The following is a 20,954-nucleotide window of genomic DNA, read 5'->3' as shown; positions in this document are numbered from 1 at the left end:
ACCTCCAAAGCCTCTTCCCTAATAATAGGCCCATTAATGGGAATTTTTTTAGCACGTTCGCGACAAAACCACTCACACGTAACATTGTCAATTTGAAGTCCAACAGTTTTCGGGAATGATTTTTGAACCTGATAATTTCCGTGTTGCCAAAATTGTTTGAGCAGTTCACTTTTTTTCCTTTAGGATGTCGCTTACCTGCGTCTTCCCGATTTTGAATTTTGCAGCAAGATTGCGAACACTATTTTTTTGCCGATTATACGCATTAATGAGTTCGACTTTATCTTTTAAAGTTAAATGTTTACGAGAAGACATTGTGCACTTCACACGACACTGAACAAAACTGAAAACTGAAACTGAAAAGACGAAAGGTCGGCCATATTCCCGCCCCTGCACACACCGAATTCATCAGAAGTTTTACAAATGCCTTAAAATTCTTGAAAAAGGGTGTAGAACCTTGATAAAATTCAGAGAATCGGAAATAGAAAATAAACACACGATTGAGGCAATATATGGAAGAAATGTTCCTAGAAAAAGGGCCGTAAGCTCGCCCGCTGTCCGTTATGGGGGGAGATCAAATTAAGTGCTAATCTAAACGAAATAGTGCAGATTGCCTGTCCGCGTCCGTTACAGAGAATGTCCGCTAGACAGAAGCTGCAAACATGTTAAAACCAATGGAGGTGAGTTGGGGAATTTGAAAATGTCCGTTGTAGAGAGATGTCCGTTAACGGGAGGTGTCCGTTAGGAGAAGTTTCACTGTATATTCTTTAAGATGAAAAACTGAATTTAATCCACTGGAAAACACTTTTAAGATACTAGTCAATTTCTGAATTAAAGAAATAACCATTTAGCACTTAATATATAACTACCTTTCAGTTTTAAAATTCTAAGAAACAGTTACACCAAGTTTGCAACTTGTATCCATTAATAGGCTTTTTCATTCTCTTTTAATAATGTATTTCTTCTCTTTTCTATTAAATGCTTCTAGCAGTCCCACACAAAATTCTAATATGACTTGCATTGCATGTATGAAGTATAAAACAAAGCAACATGAGTTTTTGTTATGGCTTTCAATTATTATCTGTTAATAAAAAAATTACAAAGATTACCCAAATTTACCAACAATAAGGACATGAGGATACACATTTACAAACACAGATAGGGTGAATTACTTTAAACGTTCTGATCCATATAACTGTTTATAACACGAATCTGTATAAATTCTGACTCATAGTATGAGGTTTACATTCTCTGTCTTTCAGTAAATTTGTCTTTCAAATTTCTGAAAATTAGCGATGAAAAGTAAATGTAGGATAAACTTTTTATCATTTTACTATTTTGACATTTCTACATCTTAATCTTCCTCTTAATAAAAATAGTATCTTGAATATTAACACTACACTCAAGTAGAAAGTCAAAGCATTAATCACAGTGCACAAATTCAGAGTAATCTGAATTTGTGGACTAATGTTCATAGAGTTTTATCAACATGGTTATCATATAATAATCTGATTTATTTTGATTTTTTAGCTATAGTGATATCAGGCCACAGAAACTCCGGCATTTTGTAAGAATATCCATAAAGATATATAATTTTAAAAAGTTAAGGATAACTAGAAGAAATATCTCAAAAGATAAAACTTTGGTTGTCTTCCCATAGGGGCACTACCAGAATTTTCTGGTAGAGGAACTAAAAGCAGCGTTCCAAGAAATCATTAAGTTTTAATTACATGTAGTAAAAAAAAAAATCCATATGGGTGACTAAAAAAAAAAAAAAAAAAAAAAAAAAAAAAGGTAAATTGCTGCCATTATCAATCCAATTCAGGATGGAAGCCTCCTCAATAATTCATGTTGAGGGAAACAGACCATAATCTGCCACACTGGTCCAGTGCAGGTTGGTAGATTGACCGTATTTAGTAGTCAGGGGCTTGTACCCCAGTCTACTCAAAGAGTGTGTACTACTGCACTTCCACTCCAGACTGCTCAGCTAATCTATGGGTGACTATAGCCCCTTTAGCCCTACCTGCAACTGCCCCTGTCTTCCCACTCCGCTATTGTTTGGGCAGAACTTTAGCATACAGCACTGACAGTCACCTGTTTTCTCAAGACAAATCACTTAAGACAATTAACAATGTTGCCAATATGAACAGTTTAGTTCCCCTCATTAAAAATTCATTTTTCTAAATTTTGTAAATCATTTATATTAAACCTAGGTGACCTGTATCATGCTAAGATTTGTTAATCCTAAGAAAACCAACAGCATTCAAATTTAAGTTCAGAATTCATTGTAAACAACAAAGTTAATTTGTGAAAAGGTAGATGACAAAACTGAATTTTACAAGGAATATAAACTTCATTAATTCTGCTGCAAAATTAACGAAAAGTGGGAGCACTCTTTATTGAGTTTTTTATTCCAAAATAACATTCTCTAAGGATAAGTACTAAAGCTCACTGACAACTTAATTTAGAAAATCAACTGAGAATCCTTAGTAGATCTTGATAACTTAAGTCAACATAAAGATAAATTTCTTATTAAAACCAGCAAAAGTAAGAAACTTTTACTTCCTTGTGTAGCCATTAAAAAAAATTTTGTTTTTCAAAGGTAACCCATTGTGAAATTTTACTTTGACTTTTGGAAAAAAGTCTTAAAAACATCTAAGCACAGATGAAGATTCTATACAAAGCTTTCAGTTGCAGATCAGTTGTTTATTATTTATTGACTGTTCATTAACTTGAACAAATAATTAAGAAGAAAAATTATTATAGTAAAAGTATTCCTAAATTAAGATGAATAATACTGAACAATCTAACAACAATTATGAACTAGCCATATTTTAAAGTGGATTCTTTTATCAGAGGATGAATAAATTTTCAAATGATGATTTCAAACTTACCATAATTGTTATCTTCTTTGCTTTTATATGGGCGATTAGTCCATGGAGTTACACCTAACTGAGGACATAATTCTTTGTGTTTACAAACAAAAGCTTTGTATTCTCGTTCTAATCTCAATATTTTGTTTTGAAATTCTCCAATTTTGTGTTCTGGATAGCAGGGTACCTTAAGAAAGATTAGTAACATTTCTCATTATGAAAACTGAATTAAAAATTATTATATATACATGGTCTAAAAATTAGAATTCAAAAATTTTCAAATATTTAAACTTTTGTACATTATAGTGTATTAAGAAGACAAAATTCTAATTTTCAAATATTTAAACTTTTGTACATTATAGTGTATTAAGAATACAAAATTCTAATTAAATTTTATTTATAAAAAAAATGTTAAAAGTCTTCAATATAAATACTTGACGTGATTTTACTCTCTTGTGGAAAATGGTGCAGCTATAAATACCATTATAAAGTTTGAATGATAAATGCCTAAACAAAATTAATTCTCTAACTGCAGTATTGGATGTTCTTTGTGTGATGTATATCAAAATAATTATTAGTAATTATGTTGTTCTCTCTGTATAGATTGGATAGCTGTTTACAGTGTTACACAAAACAGAACAGTTTCCGTTCAACAATTTCAAATTTCTTTGGTCACAGTTGCAGCTTATGGCATGCTGCAAGATGTATCCTAATACTGATAGGCTAAAGTAATCTCTGGTTAGAGCAGCAGCTAATATTTCAAATACACAGTATATGCTGCAATAAAATGAGTAGTTTGGTGGAGTGAAGAACTGTGAAAAATTTAGTGACCATTTAACACATTCACTGCCTTTACACATACCGTATTTTCTTGTGTATAAGATGCACTGGTGTACAAGACGCACCCCAAATTTTTAATAATAAAATGTGGAAATAAATCACAATTTCTTTTTTCATAACTTTTTTATAACTATATTTAAACATTTAAGAATTACAAGAATTTTAATAAAATAAAATTGAATTCAAGGGCAATTATTAATTAAAATCCAGAATGGTCACCTTCACTTTCATTCTCACTACCAAAATTAATTTCACTGTCATTCTGTCCTTGGTCTTCATCATCCGATTGTTCATATAAAAAATTGTCTTCAGTCCCATCTAAAGAACTACTAATTGCACACTTTTTAAAAGAGTTCTATAGTATTTCCTTCATCCCAGGAATCCTTAACCCACCGACACACCTGTGCAATACTTGGCCATTTCAGTGCTCCCTTGGGTTATTCATGGCTTTCTGTGTTTATCATCCAATGTTTCCACTCTTCTCTCATGTATGTTTTAAAGTATTTGTTGAGAGATACATCAAATGGTTGACCTCCTGGAATTCTGTGTTAGCTTTAATTTTTTTTAAAAATTAAATCTATGATGTGAGATTTTAAGTGATCCAACACCAAAAGTGAATTTTTTTTCATCAATGCTTCATTTCTTCAGTTCCACACCTTTTCTATTCATTTCTTCATTCCACCTTTGTCCGTCCATCCATCCATCCATTTTCATGCATGTGTAGAATTATTCCGAATGGTGTTTTTTCTTTTATAGGTATTTTTCTCTTAAATATTAGAAAGGTGGCAGTTTAATTCTGTCGGCGCAATGCAACAACACAACTGTGAATCTAGTTTTTTCATGCCCACTAGTTTTATGCAAATTGACTTTTCACCTTTATAGTTCACTATTTTATTTGATGGGGTGTCAAAGGTTATTGGTGTTTCGTCCATATGAACAATCTGTCCTATTTCGATAGCTTTCTTCTGTCTGCACTTGGTGACGTATTTGTGAAAAGAAATAATTTTTTCTTCATATTCAGGGGGCATTTTTTGAGCCAACTTTGTTCGAGTCGTCATGGAAAGCCCATTTCTCTTCATAAAACAGTAGCACCAAGATGGTTCACCTTTGAAGTCTACAATACCATGGGTTAAGGCAAATTTCTGGGCTTCTATTTGTATCATCTTAGTAGATATTGCAATTTCATTTTTACAGTGCTTTAAAACCCAATCCAAAATAATTGCTTCTACTGCTGGCCACTATGAGGCAAACTGTGCCTGTTTGCATCATAGACTTATTTTCGTCTTGTTTTATTAAAGATAAAATATCTTTTTGTTGACACCAAATTCTAATCGTTTTTTCGGTTGGTGAGGGCCCAAAATGACGTGAAGCTGCTCTATTGCCATGTATCTTTGCATAAGCTACTACAAGCAATTTACAGCCCACGGTATAAGAAATCCTCTTGTTCTTATTTAACTCGACCATTATCTGTGAATAAAAAAATAAGGTTTCCACTTTCATCAAAATAAAGTTACAATGCAAAACACCTAAATATAACAATTACTACTTATGGTATTGACATTGTTAACAGAACGAAAATCAAAACATGCAAATAGCAACATAGCTATTTCACACTACGGTAACACATAGAGAAGATATGTAACCTGCTTACACTTACCTTTAAGGGTCTATGTCACTTACCTTATACTTGTTAATTGTGTTAATGAAAACTCCAAAATTAAAAAACGGCTCTCAGTACTCAGTATATAAGACGCATCTTGATCTTACGACTAATTATGGGGTAAAAAAAGTGCGTCTTATACGCCAGAAAATACAGTACAGTAGAACTTCAATTATATGCCAGGGTATGGGACTGATACTATGACGAATAATCAAATAGATGGATAATAAAATATGTACATTAAAAATATTACATATACAACAGACCTGGGTCATCTAACTTGTTTATTTTATTACATAATACATAACCTAATTAAATTTAATTAAATTCTAATTATTATTTATTTTTTACCGGGTCATCTACATACATACCTATTTTTAATATTTTGACTTACATTGGTCCAGTAACTTCATAAAAAATTAAAAGAAAACAATATTACATACATACAACTTTGTTCTAATGTCATTAAAGAAATTTAAAAAAACAATATTACATGCATACAACTTTGTTCTAATGTCATTAAAGAAATTTAAAAGAAAACGATATTACATAATTAAATTTCTTTTCTAAAAAAGTCAAGTCAATTTCTTTTGTTTCATTACCCCTTGAGCCTTTTGGGAGGCAATATTATGAATTTTACACAAAAGTAACACTTGCGTAGCATTTGCTTCTTCTTGTACCTCGAACCACTCAATGCACTTTGACAACATAGTTTCAGCTTCACAGTGGCTAATTATGTTTGCTGTTTCATTAGCAGCAGCTTTTCCTTCTTCAGTTTCAGAATCATCCGAAATTGTCATCACTCTTTGCACAGTTTCATCATTGTCTAAAATTTTGCATCAGATGTCCATTTTGTATGTATCCAGCCAATCATTTACTTCCTGCATCGAAACATTTTTAAAACCATGAACATTTGAATATAACTGCAAAATTTCGGTTTCTTTTGGAATGGTTTCTGTATCAGTTGAATATATTTCTGGTCACAACTTATTCCAGCTTCTTTTTGTATTGTTTGAACTGGAACATCATTCCAGGCATGAGCGACATGGAAAATTGCATCTTTTATAGTGTAGCTTTTCCAAAACTCTATCAAATCTAATTTATTTTCTGCTGAAAGAAGTTTTTGAATGAACATTTTGTGATAACGACATTTCATACTCTCGATCACACTTGGTCCATCGGTTGAATGAGAGATGTGTTTGCTGGCAGAAAGTGGCATGATATTTTGCCATAGTTGTTTTTTAAATCACATATGTGTATGGAATTAGTAGCATTGCATATTGTGGTAAACCTTTTGATGCCAAATGTGATCTTACACATGGTACAAATATTTTATGAAACCAATCATGAAATATATCTTGGCTCATCCACGTGTTGTTTTGTGAGAAATATTTAATGGCAAAATTTTAATGGCAAATATTTAATGGCAAAAATTTAATATTTTTAAATGATCTAGGCTTTTTTGGTTTTCCTATAACAACCAAAGGCAATTTATGACTACTGCTGTCATTAGCACACACCATTATAGCAATGCAATCTTTTATCCCGATGCCATATGTTCAGTCATTGAGGACAGTGTCTTCCAATTAAGGCCAGTCTCGTCGCAGTTGTATATTTGGTCTTTAACCAAACTTTGATCAGCTATTTCCTTCTGTAGTTTTTCACGATAAACAGAAATTGCTGTGCTATCTGCACTTAGCTTCTCACCCTGGATCGAAAACTGTTGAATACCGTGGCAAAACTTAAATCTGCCCAATCATCCGATGCTAGCCTTGAATGGATCTCTGCCTAGTTTTTTATTGATTTCAATGGCTTTTTCGATTATTAAAGGTCCCAACAATTGAATTCCTTGGCTACGTTTCTGAACAAACCAGGAAACACTGCAGTATCCAATTGTTCATTTTTAGCAAGCTTCGTTGTTTTACGACTTTCAAACTGTATACAGTGAGTTGCATACAAAGACTGACACATGCCGCCAATATCACAATGCATTATGCCATAGTGGGGTTAAGTGACAGTTAACAGAGACTGACAGTAAATAGGGTGACGGACAATTGAAATTCTACTGTATATGCATAAAACAGCACTAGGAACGTATGTACTGCATTCAAAATGCACGCGAGCATTGTGCTTTAACATAAGCAGTTATCATTAAGCGGTCAACAATTGAGTGCCGTAAATGTAAAGGCACATGAAATTACCAGCTACTCAGCACTGGCACGCTGATTGGCTTTTGTTTATAGACTTGGCACATACTCTTTTTGGTTTTTGCTTGCATTAATGTTTGTTTATGTAAATGAATAAACTTTTATAAAATTTAAGATTTGTTCTAATTTACAGCTTACCAAAAAAGTAAGTGTTCACATTTAGCAATGCATTCCAAACTTTTAATTTTCAACCATCATGTACAAATTTTTGGAATGTTGATTTTTTTCAATATTTCTGAAAATAATGGCACATTGAACATGTTCTCTCACATTTAGGTAGCAGAAAATGTGTTAAAATAACATTGCTGAATTTGGCTAACTATAATTCATTTACATTAGGAGTGGGAAACTTTTCAACTAGATAAAAATTTTATAGATATTCATTTATATACTTTATTTTTTATTTATATATATTTTTCATTTGTATATTCTTTTTATAAGATGTTTTTAAATAACAATTGTAATTACTAATACTACTAATGCTGTTTCACTGAATACTAATATTCAGTGCGTTTTTGGGATGGTATGCAACGGTACGGCATACCGGCACTTTATTAACAGTGATGTGTGACATTTGGATGCAGTACATTTCGAAATTTGTAATGTTAAGTAAATTTTTTTGACATATTTATCTGCTATTCAAATAAGCTTAGAGTTATTTAACTAAATTTGTATTTTTCACTGTCTATTGTTAAGATATTTTCTATAACTTAACTGTGTTGGGATACAAGTTTAGGGTTTTAATTTTGTACTGAAATTGAAATTAAATCGAAACCATGACTCAGACAAGAGCAGCAAAGCAAAAGGCTCAAGCTAATGGGAGTGCTGTGGCTCAGGGGAGAACTGAGGGAGGGCAGTTGCCCTCTGAATCACTGCCTTTTAAAATGCACTATTTGCTTGATGTTTGTGGAGCAGTCAGGTATGGGACATGATACTGCCATGGGGGATGTCTTTGTATGTGCACGATGCAAGGAGTGTAAGGAAATCAGGTGACAACTCAGCGTTGTTATCGGCCTATATGAGAGCTTGAAGGACAGAGTGGATGCCCTCAAAGGATTAAAAGTGAGGGGCCCATCAAGCTCTCAGCTGCCCACACCAATGCCGGAGCTTGCACTTGGGCATCACACAACACAGCGGCAACCCCCAAGGCAGAATGCGCTGGTCCCAAAGGAACTAGTAGTTGTTGGTGATTCTATTGTCAGGTAAACAGGAAACAAGCTTTGTAAAAAGGATAGGTGGAACAGGACCAGGGTATGTCTGCCAGGGGCAAAGGTTGATGACAATGTAGAGCGGATATCATCTTTTAAGGGCACAAAAGGTGATATAGTTGTACACATTGTCACTAATGATATTAAGAGTAGGAGACCGGCGGAATTACTTAACAAGTACAGGTCACTGTTGAAAAAAAGCCGTGAATTAGGGTTGAATTTGAAAGTGTCTGCAATTCTGCCCAGACACGATAGGAGGGAGTATATGACGAGAGCCCTGTCGATCAATTCGGCCCTGGAAAGATTGTGCAAGGTTTAAGGGATAGAATTTTTTTAAGCCTGGTCTGTACTTGTTAACAGGAGAGACTGTTTCTACAGTGATGGGATACACTTAAATAGAAGGGGTGCAAGAATGTTTGCTGATGCTATCGAGGCAGTGTTAGGTGGGTCAGAAAACTGCTAGATTGGGGGACACAAGGACTAATAGATTAACAGTAGCCACTGGAAGAGGTGGAAGTGATTCTTGCACTGCTTCTATTGGAATGAGCAGCAGCTTGGAAAATAAGATGCAGGATATTTCAGAGACTGCTGGGAGTCATTGGGGTACAAGTAAACACATGGATTGTGTTAGGGTAGCTAAGAAAAAGAACAGGTGCATGTATACTTGCATGTACACCAATGCTAGGAGTTTGGTAAATAAATTTGATGAATTTTGAGGTATTGCTCAAAGCATCAAAGGCGGATATTGTTGGGATATCAGAGACATGGTGTCACACAGATATAAGTAATGCAGAACTGGAATTTGGGGAGTACGTCTACAGAAAGGATAGACAGGATAGGAAGGGAGGAGGGGTTATACTATTAGTTAAGAAACACATAAAATCCAAGGAAGTGAAACCAGTTAACATCGCTGCACAGTGCAGTGTCAAGTCAGTTTGGTGTGACATAAGCATTGGGAGATCAAAATTGAGAGTAGGAGTGTGCTATAGGCCTAATGACTCTGATGAGTATAATAAGAAACTGTATAGGGAAATAGAGTGGGCCAGTAAATCAGAGAGTCTTATAATGGGGAATTTTAATTTCCCAGATATTGACTGGAATTTGTGGGTTGGTCACTCACACACTAGCAAGGCTTTTGTGGATTTATTGGATGATTGTTTTCTAAATCAGCATGTTCGAGAGGAAACTAGAGGGAGCAATACTCTTGATTTGATTATCAGTAGTGATTCTTCGTGCATGAAGAATCTGCAGATACAGGAACGACTAGGTAGCGGTGATCACAGTGTGCTGAAGTGGGATTTACTCAAGGAGGTAACTACCATCAGGGGTAAAGGGAAGGGTAAAGGAAAGGGAAATTGCTTTCGTAAAGGAGACTACAATGGTCTGAGACAGTATTTAAATTCTATACAGTGGGACAAACTGATGATGTTACAAACAGCAAACTCAAAATGGGAAGCATTCAAAGAACTTATCTTGGAAGCTACTAGGCTTTACATACCAACTAAGAAATATTGTTCAAGGTTTAGGCCTAAATGGATGTCAGATGAACTAATGAGACATATGGCAGAGAAGAAAAATGCATGGGATACATATAAATTAACATGTGACACAGAAGCCTATGATATATATAAGTTGATCTGTAACCAAGTTACAAAGGAGGTTAGGCAGACGAAGGCAGATTACGAGAAATCTTTGGCAAGGGATGCAAAGAAAAACAGCAAGGAGTTCTTTACTTACGTAAACTCTAGAAGGAAGGGGATGAATCAGATTGGTCCACTTGATATCGATGGTTCAACTGTTAATGATCCTGCTCAGGTAGCTAACAAACTAAATCAATATTTTGCATCTACATTCACACATGAGGAGTTATTCGGGAAGGGGAATGCCATAGATGAAGTAAACACTGACAGTAAGCTAGATAATCTTGTAATAACTGAGAGTAAACTGGAGGAGAAATTGTTGAAGATAAATACAAGAAAGGCACCTGGGGTGGATGGGATCTATCCAGTTATATTAAAGGAGGCAGCAAAGGAAGTAAGCAATCCGTTAGCCATAATTATGAGAGCTTCCTTGGACTCAGGGGAGGTACCCACAGACTGGACATATGCAAATGTAACCCCAATTCACAGAGGAGGATCAAAGCCTGACACAAGTAATTATAGACCTGTGAGTTTAACTTCTGTTCCAGGAAAATTAATGGAAGCACTGGTTAAAGAAGCACTGCAGGATCATCTTGACAAGAATTCAGTTATAGCTCAGACACAGCATGGTTTTGTTAAGGGAAGGTCTTGCCTGACCAATTTGATTGGATACTATGATGTAGTCACAAAAGAATTGGATGCAGGGAATAACTTTGATATTATATATTTGGATCTTAGAAAGGCTTTTGATACTGTTGCACATGGAAGTCTGCTGCACAAATTGCAGCAGTGTGGCATTGGTAGCAAATTGTTGCTATGGATAAAGGGATGGTTGAGTGGCAGAAGACAGAGAGTGGTAATTAATGGACACTGCTCATTGTGGGCTAATGTTATTAGTGGAGTCCCTCAGGGTTCGGTGTTGGGTTCATTGTTGTTTTCTGTATTTATAAATAATATTGATGATGGTATATCAAGCTTAATTTGCAGACGATACAAAGGTTGGCAGGGTTGTTAAGAATGCTATCGACACTATGCTGCTGCAACAGGATCTGGAAAGGTTGAGCAGATGGGCTGAGTGGTGGCAAATGAAGTTTAACATTGACAAATGTAAAGTACTACATATGGGAAACAGCAACCCCAGAGCAACGTACTTCACTGACAGTGGTAGAGAATGAAAAGGACCTGGGGGTAATTGTGCAGGCAGATATGAAGTTCTCTGAGCACTGCAGACGGGCTGCAAGAGTAGCTCATGGTGTCTTATCAATGATATACAGGAATTTTTCTAGCAAGGATAGGGAAATGATTATTCCCTTGTATAAGGCAATGGTCAGGCCGCACCTTGAGTACTGTATACAGGTCTGGAGGCCCCATTTCAAGGAGGATGTACAGCTGCTGGAACGAGTAGGGAGAAGGGCAACAAGGTTAGTGAACAGAACGAAGAGTTGCTGCTCTTACGAAGAAAGGCTTAAGTTTTGCAAATTTCACTGTCTGGAGATTAGGCACCGGCGAGGAGATCTGATAGAGGTGATAAAGCCTTGAATGGTGTGAGCATGCTCAATGCTGATGGGATACTGCCTCTTGCTCAGAATAATCAACTGAGAGGGCATAAATTCAAATTGAGGAAAGACAGATGTAGGATAGATGTGCGGAAATTTCCCTTTAGCCAGCGGGTAGACTTCCATCCCTTGTTGTGGAAGTTGATAGCCTAAATAAATTTAAGGCTCAGCTGGAGAGGTATTTCGAACGAACGGAGGGGGTGAAGTGGAAGGGTTTTTTTTTTTTTTTTTTTTTTTGGCTTATGCTGCATAAGCTTGCTTTCTTGCATCATAGGCCTCTACTAATGCTAATGCTAATATAAAACTTTATAACCATTTTTAGAATTCTAAATTACTCAGTCAGACCTCTGTTTAACGAACTCCTTTTATAGCGAATTTTTTTGAATTCCCCTTAGAAGTTACATTTAAAATAGTTTCCGCTGAGCGAAGAAAATTTTCATATAAAGTATAGATTAGGACAGATTTAACTCAGTACACATTGTTTGCATTTCTGGCCTTCAGGCCATTTAGGCAAATAGTGCTGCTGCACGAATTAAGAGAGCCAACGGGATTATACAACTGAGGGGTACTCATAACACCTTAAATGGGTTGAGCCTGAATTCTGATGGAATTCTTCCACTTGTTCAGATTACGAACCTAAGGGGGCATAAATTGAAATTGAGGAAGGATGGATGTAATATAGATGTGCAGAAATTTGCCTTTAGCCAACGGGTGGTTAATTGCTGGAACAAGCTTCCATCTGTCGCTGTGGAAGTTGATAGGTTAAATAAATTTAAGGAGGAACTGGACAAATATTTAGAGGGGATTGTTTTGTAATTTTTTTTTTTTTGACTGATGCTGCATAAGCTCATACTGTTGCTTTCTTGCATCACATGCCACCACTACTACTACTACCTGTCCCACATACGGAGAAGTCGTGCTGGTCAACAGTGAGCATATCAAGGGGTATTCCCGATGCTGCCAATGGGCTTTGGTCAGCCTCTACTGCAGTGGTGTCCAACCTTTTCCCCCATGCAACCTCTAGCAACCTCTCACCCACTCTTGTTCCCCCCCCAGCAATTTATCCTGGAGGGGGGGCCTAGGCGCCTCCGTAACCAGGTGGGAAGAAGCAGCAGTGCGTAGCACACACTTCTTGATTAGACCGGGGTTCGAGCCCGTCACCACCAAATAGGGAGGATGCGGAAAGGTCAGGGAATGACCACCGCATATTCCCGGAGCAATATGGCCTTAGTTGCTAATGCTCTTAAAAACCAAATAACAACGTGGACTGGGGCTCCCCTGGGCTTGGGGGATCCCCATCCCCCCTCTTTACCTTACTCTAGTTTTCTTTTCCTCCCTGGGAAACTTGTTCCCCAGGGAAGAGGGCAAGCAGATAGTAGGGGAGGCCTTGCCTTCCCACAGCTAGGGATGAGTACCTGGAGGCAGAAGTCCAGGTGATCACTGCTTCCAGGTAGCCAAAAGGCCAATACACTACACTATAGAACACATGCACAAGATCACAGGCAAAATTTTTCTGCCCTATCACTTTCTCTCATGTGGGAATCTTCTGTATGGGATTAAAACTTTATTTCTCTCTCTCTGCTTCCTTTTCCCCAATCCCAGTTCAACTGATTGTAATTTATTATTATTTTTTTCTTTATTACACAACACACTGGCCTTACCTTGATAGAGTGTAAAAACAACAGAGCAACGAGGCGGAGATTAACTTCTGTTCTAGGAGCCACCCATACAAAAACACAAATACAATTTTCCCGTATAGGGGCCATATTCAAAAAAAATCAAAATTAGATTTCTTTCGCTGGCTGCACTGAGTGATTCGAGAAAAATTAGTGTTACATTTTCCATATCTTGTTACATGTAAAAGAAATACTGAAAATATTCAGAAATTTTATTAAGTAAAATACACACAATACAACATTTACTGAACAAAACATTTAATGAGAAAATTTTTTGATAATTAACAAAATTTTATATGCTGTTTTAGTTCACTTTCCGCATGGGCTGTAGGTTGAACACCACCTGTGAATCAACTGTAAGCGCCCTGTTGGAGAATTAGGAGACAGTGATTTTGTTTTAGTCCGACAAATAATCATCTGTTGTTTTGCAGAAGTGCGTTTTTTCCCGTAAATTTTCCCTACCTCTGTTTACACAGTCATAGTACCTAAATAAGCGAGAATGACACTGACATTTTGGACAGTTTCAAAAAAATAAAAAGAAAAAATTCAAATTTAACAACTAGTTATAATATCGATGATAGGGGAGGCCTTGCCCTCCCACAGCTAGGGATGAGTACCTGGAGGCAGAAGTCCAGGTGATCACTGCTTCCAGGTAAGTGAAGTAAGTGAGAGAAGGAAAGTGAGGACAAAGGTATTAAATCTTCTAAACATGAAATGTTGGCATTTGGTGAAAATGAAGTTAGAAAATTGTCAATTAGGTTTCAGTTTAACAAAAGAGATACACAATTCGTGGATTTCAGGGGTACTTAATTGATAAGACGGTTTCAGAAGAATTTAAGCATTTGATGAACACTCTGAATACAATACCAATTTCATCGAGTGAATGTGAACGAGAATTTTCACAAATGAATCTGATTGTCAGCCCAACAAGAACTTCACTGATGACAAAAACAATTTCTTCACTACTATTTCTTAAAATTGTAGACCCACCGCCGGCATGCTTCGATCCAGCAAAATATGCCGATACGTGACTGCTTTGGAAACGTCATTCAGCAACAGACACAAACAGTAAGAAGTTGGCATGGCGTGTCGGATGAGAACTTAATAAAAATTTGGAATATTCTACAAAAACTTTATTATGAAATTATTTTTACTTATTACTTATTTTATTCACATTTTACTTATTTTTTTATATACTTAAATAGTAAATTTATGCTTAATAAATATACTTAATTTGTTGTTCTTATTCCAAAAATATTACTACTAAAGGAATAATATCAAAACAAAATTTTAGAGTACTTTACATATTCTTTTAATTTTCAATTTTTCCTGATAGCAAAGAATAAGTACCGGCACTTATTTTTTACAAAAAAAGCACTGCTAATACTAGTACAGTTTATTTGAAATATCAAGTGAAATAATTAACATAAACAGAATAAAAATACTATGAAATTATTACATAAAAACACAAGAAACAAAGAAGCAAAATATTATATTAATGTGATTTTCGGATTACACTGATTCGGATGTGGAAAGTTTCACAAGAGTATCAATATTTGGCAAAACTTTTGTTTTAAGTTATAAGTTATTTTGGAAGTTATGGTCTCCCAGCCTCAATTTTCTGTTTTGATTCTGCAACAGCTGCTCACACATTAAGTACTTCTGATTAGGTACATTTTAGAAGTCATTGATGGAGAAGATTAGAGAAAGCAAAAAAGAAACATGAGTGTCAGATGAAACATTCTTCAAAGATGTTGTTGTTGGTATTGGGCTTAACAACACAAGGGCAACTGAGGCCAACTTGTGTCCCTTCATTGTTTATTTACAGGCAACATACAGTTATAGATGTTAAATTGTACTTGCTCTTGTACAAGCCAATATGTTTTATATACAATAAAAGTTCTTCAATATTTGCTTAATTTCCTAAGAAATTAGATAAATCAGGTGATATATTCAACATGGAGAGTGACTGAAAAGTGTTTGGTCAGATGGTTGGATATAAGGAACAATCAACCAGTTCTTCAAAAGAAAAGAAAATTTTATTACAGAATGAAAAATAAAGGCTTAAATATCAATTTTTCTGGCATTACATCATGGCAGGTTACATCAGGTTATGAGGTGCCCAACCTGATTTATATTTAATCTACTGATTCCAGTAATCACTGACAATAATAAATAATAATTAATTTATCAAAACTAATACACTGGTGCTCAAAAGTTAAGTAGCAGACACAATGTGTGAATATATTTCTAAACACAAATAAAAGTAAAACCAAATATTTACCAACTATGAAACAAAAAAATCTGTGAACAACCTGTCACCACATGCAATTCAGGACCACATAAAAACAAGTGATAAGAGGTCCCTATTTCTGAAACCTCTTATCACTTACACTGAATTTCAAAATAGCCATCACTGTGAAATGTCTCAAAGACTCCTTTTCTTTGGATGAGTCTCAGAGGTAGAGAGTACCAGAGAAGATGGAAACCAGAAAAAGTAAAGGTGAAGTGGCCAGGTGGCTGAATATGACTTGCAGCATTGTAAGCATAGTAGTAGTGGCATGTGATGCAAGAAAGCAAGTGTATGAGCTTATGCAGCAGCCAAAAAAAATCAAAAAAAATCACGCCATTCCCTCCAAATGCCCGTCCAGTTCCTCCTTAAATTTATTCAACCTATCAACTTCCACAACGACAGATGGAAGTTTGTTCCAGCAATTAACCACCCGCTGGTTAAAGACAAATTTCCGCACATCTATTCTACATCGGTCTTTCCTTAATTTGAATTTATGCCCCCTTAGGTTCGTAATCTGAACAAGTGGAAGGATCCCATCAGAATTCAGCGTGCTCAACCCTGAATTCTGATGTGTCTCATTACGTTTAACCACAAATTTAAAACCATCTTTAACTACAAATTTGCGATATAAAAAATAGCATAATCATACTGTGGAACTAGTTCCAAAACACTGAAACTCTCTTTCTCTTCAAGAGATAATTTCGGTATCCTTCAGTATATACTTTTAACAGGGGGGAATGAAGAAATATTTTTCATCCTGCTAACACTGGTGAAAGAGACATTTTTAGGGGTGGTGTTTTAACTATTTCAGGAGTGAATTCATTGAACTGTACAGGCACTAGGGAGTGATTTTTCTGCTGGTAGATAGCTCTATGCAGTGAGTTTTCTCCTAGCAGCTGGCTATATGGAATTAGATTTTTTTCACGGAATTTTTAAAATTATAAAGAAATGCTTTAATAATAATTTGTTCTTATTTTGAACGCATAGCCAAATACCGGAGTTTTATATATATATATTATTTTTATTATTTTTTTTATATTTGTAAAATATAAAAAGTATTACAGCTCTGATTCATACTATTTTTTTTTATGAAAATCCCAAACACAAAAGATATTAGAACCTATAATACTTACTCTGCATGCATTAAGAAGATAGAAGATACTTGATGACTAATGTCAACAAGTATTTTTTTAATCCTTTTGCACCTAACAAAAGGATTAAAAAAATGGTGAACCCTGTGGGATTAAATTAATTTCATAAATAAGCAAAGAGATTTCGTCAGCTCAATTAATTAACTTTAAATTCATATAAAACAAAGTTATATATCAGAATCACAAATTACCAACCTGGCATTGCTTTAAATAAAAATCAATATCCTGCTTAATACTTGGCATCCATTCCTTAATTTCTTCAGCTGTATTAAGAGTATTCTGAAAGCATTACCATAGAATGAAATTATAAAAATTAAATTATTAAAAATATAAAGAAATGAATAATTAGATTGATACAGATTATAGAGAGAAAAAAACGAGGAAAAAAGGCATTCTACCAAATCCTTATAAATTTCCATTAACCTGCCACCAGTTTCACAAAATAATATGCATGTTACTGCAACTCTGAGGATTATTTTAAGAATCATTTAATCCTTATTCAACAGAGCTTTCTCAAATTTTTAATGAGACTGTGGAAGCAAATCATCTTGGCAAGCATCAGAATCACTTCTCAGTGAACAGAAATGATTTTTGGGTGTGAAATCAAAAAAAAAAAAAAAAAAAAAAAATGTACGGTCCAAATTACTCCACAATTGCCAAGGGGGTAATTCAGTTGTGCGTGCATGTGCATGGTGCACACGCACAATACAATACAATACAATATGATATTCTGCTGGTACATTACAGAATGCAGTAAGACCTGGTAGATGATCCATCTTTAGTGGCAATGACAGCAGCAATCCCACTTTACAAATTTCCAAATGTGTACACAAGTTATCTCTGATGATGCTAGTCCACCTGAAAAGCAGATATGGACTAACTCAATTTCATTCAGTAATGCCTTCGCTCAGTAATCCTTAAATCTAGTATACAGAAACGAATCATCAGTTAAACAAGTACGATCCATTCCGGTTATTTGGGACACATCGGGACTAGTGCATTTTGGCCCGATTAAGCGGCTGCCCCATTTATCTGAAGTGTCACATAAATAGTTAAAAATACAATGTAACCCCCCCCATTGGTTAACTGTACAATCAAATCACATTACGACCAACTCAACATAGTAAAGTACAGTTCACTATACGATGTGCAGTAAGCGCCGGTCATTGTGATCACGTTTGTGAATTGAATTTTAATTCTATTAAACAACGATTCTAATTAGCGAAAATAGGAGGAATATTATCCACAGGCTAAAAAAGCAAAGATAAATTTACCCTTTATTACCTTACCAATTAAAAAATTAAATGATACGTGAAAATTGGAAGAATATACGTGATAATTGGAATAATTAATACGTACTGTAATATGTACATACTAACTAGTTGACATTTCTGTTCACTGACATTTGTGGGTGGGGGTTAAAATTTAAATCAGTAAAAAGATAAGCAATCAATAACAAATAACACGGCACACACACAAATTGCAAGTAACATAATACGTGCAAGTGAGAACGGAGTAACGAGTTACAAAGCTTTAGAAATAGGAATGAAGAGAAGATCTGAAAATTAATTTTATTTATATGATTGAAGATTTCATGGAAGTGTAAACACATTTCACCATAATAACACACAGAATTCCAGCTGTCGATATTATTGCAAATTCAGTAAGATCGAGTTTACTGTCCATTTATGATAACTTTCACTAACAGAAAAGCCCAATAAACAAGTGGTTGCTAATTGTTTTATTGTTGTGGCCTCCAGAATTTCGACCGAACCACGTGGTACCGTTGGAGACAATCGTAGAGTAATCTCCAGTGCTGCGGTCTCCTGGCCCGATTAAGTGGCGTGCTGTCCCAATTAAGCGAAGTAAACGCTGGCTTTTTTCTCAATTGGTTTCTGTTTTTTAAGATTTGCCCCAAATAACTGGAATCCATTGTATTACAAAAAAAATAGTGAATACATATCACAGGCTACATAAGTAATGAACTCATGACTCATAGGAGGAAATGCCTGCGGCTATTCCATTTGAGTTATGCAATCCTGTGTTGTAGCATTCTGGTTGAACCCTCTATTAATCTTATTAAAATAAGTATTGCAATATACTCAAATACAATACAATAATAATTTGATTTACAAAAAATCAAAAAATATATATATATATATTCAATAGAACACTTATGAGTTACCTTTAAAAATTAAACTAAAATGACCAAAATATATTCAATATTTTGGTAATTTCAATCAATAAAACTAAGTTCTATTAGGTTGTCAAACTAGCTCTATCAAATTTAGTTCACTTAACTCATCAGTGGTTAAGTGAACTACCATGAGTTAGTCCCCCAAATCAGTTGATGTTTTTTTTTTTTTTTTTAAGTTTGGTTTTTAAAAATTCTGCTTGTCATATGTCAATGTTAGATTTCAGTACTCATTAAATGTAATCTTTTTTTATGCATGGTATATCCAACAAAACCATATCTTATATTTTTTTCTGACAAAAAAAAAAAAAAAAAAAAATTATAAACATGAAACTCCTAGTCATTTCCATTTTTATAGACTCATTACATGCATGAAAATTCGAAATTATACATCTGCAAACAAGAAATGCTTTATATATTATGTGATATGCTGAAAGGTGAGGAACAAATAGTGGTGCCTCATCTATCAGCATAAGAGAGGGAGACCCACTAATCTTGTACTGGCAATATTAACATGCAACAGATATTCTGCTGATGGGTGTACAATAATCCTAAAATTATAAATATATCACAAAACACCATCCAAAATGAGTCTGCATCCATTAGAGTTTACAGAATATTTGTAAACTAATGGATGCAAACTAATTTATACAGATAATCTCTAATGTATACAGATAATCTGCTGTGCAGACAATGCAGTACTAATAGCAGAAAATGAAAACAATTTGCAAAGAATGCTACATCATTTTAATAAAAAAGCAGAGTATAATATGGAAAGTTTCAAATAGAAGCAATGAGATTTAACTTAGATAAATATTTCAGCAATAACTCATAACATAGTAGAAGAACAAGAATTGAAAGTGAGTAAAATTTTAGGGGGGGGGGTTAAATAATATAATTATAATTTGGAACAATCCAAATATCAATCAGGATGTGAATGTTAAAATACATAAAACTATAGTAAGACCTATAATAACATATGCAGCTGAGACAACTTATTAATGAATAGATATATAATAGAAAAAAAAAAAAGAAGCAGAATGGGAAAAACATATAAATAGGATGGATAAAGACAGGTGGACAAAAATAAGAAGCCTGGAGACTCATCAGCAAATGAAGTAAAGGAACACTAAGAAGAAGATGGAAGGATGATCTATCCTAATCCAACAAGCAACATACTGAATGGGAAAAAAAGAAAGATAGCCTGTCTAATTTTAACCTTTAAATTTAAAAAAAAAATTAATGATACACAAACTATAATGCTTTTAGTTAGACTTACTAATTTTGGCCTCTTGGGGTGTTTTAATTTTCTCTCTAAAATGAAAAATAAATAAAAATTCAGAATGTATACAAATTGGCAAAACCTTTATACTCACTTTAACTTTAAAACTAAATACTCCAACGTGCATTGGAATATCTCACTTGTGAGAAGTTATGTTAGTTCCAGAGAGCACATAACAGATAGATAGCAGCATCACTTAAACATATGAGATAAAAGACAGCACACTTGATGAGAGGTAAATGTAACAAAACGGGATGAGGACTGACTTAGAACTCTTAACAATGACTGGAAAGACAAATGACAGAATTGGGACAAGTACAGGACCAACAAACATCAGAAAAACACTTCCTAAAAAGAGGTTATTAAAATCATGCAGA

At 34.7% G+C, this 20,954-nt stretch overlaps 1 protein-coding gene across 1 annotated transcript in view; it reads right to left on the bottom strand.

The window, feature by feature from the left end:
* The window catches only part of LOC150091655 (uncharacterized), a 66,073-nt gene that overhangs the window by 18,135 nt on the left and 26,984 nt on the right, over positions 1-20,954 (bottom strand). The window contains exons 3-5 of the mRNA XM_090369151.1: positions 20,575-20,609; positions 17,297-17,380; positions 2,892-3,057 (exon numbers count right to left, since the gene is read on the bottom strand). Coding sequence (XP_090225277.1) covers positions 2,892-3,057; positions 17,297-17,380; positions 20,575-20,609 — 285 coding nt within the window. The remainder of the gene's footprint in view (positions 1-2,891; positions 3,058-17,296; positions 17,381-20,574; positions 20,610-20,954) is intronic.

This window comes from Mastigoproctus giganteus, chromosome 1 (genome assembly GCF_048544385.1).
Source record: "Mastigoproctus giganteus isolate SK-2022 chromosome 1, ASM4854438v1, whole genome shotgun sequence".
Classification (NCBI taxonomy): Eukaryota; Metazoa; Arthropoda; class Arachnida; order Uropygi; family Thelyphonidae; genus Mastigoproctus; species Mastigoproctus giganteus.
The sequence above is the reverse complement of the archived record's forward strand: the minus strand, read 5'-3'. Positions and strand labels throughout refer to the sequence as shown.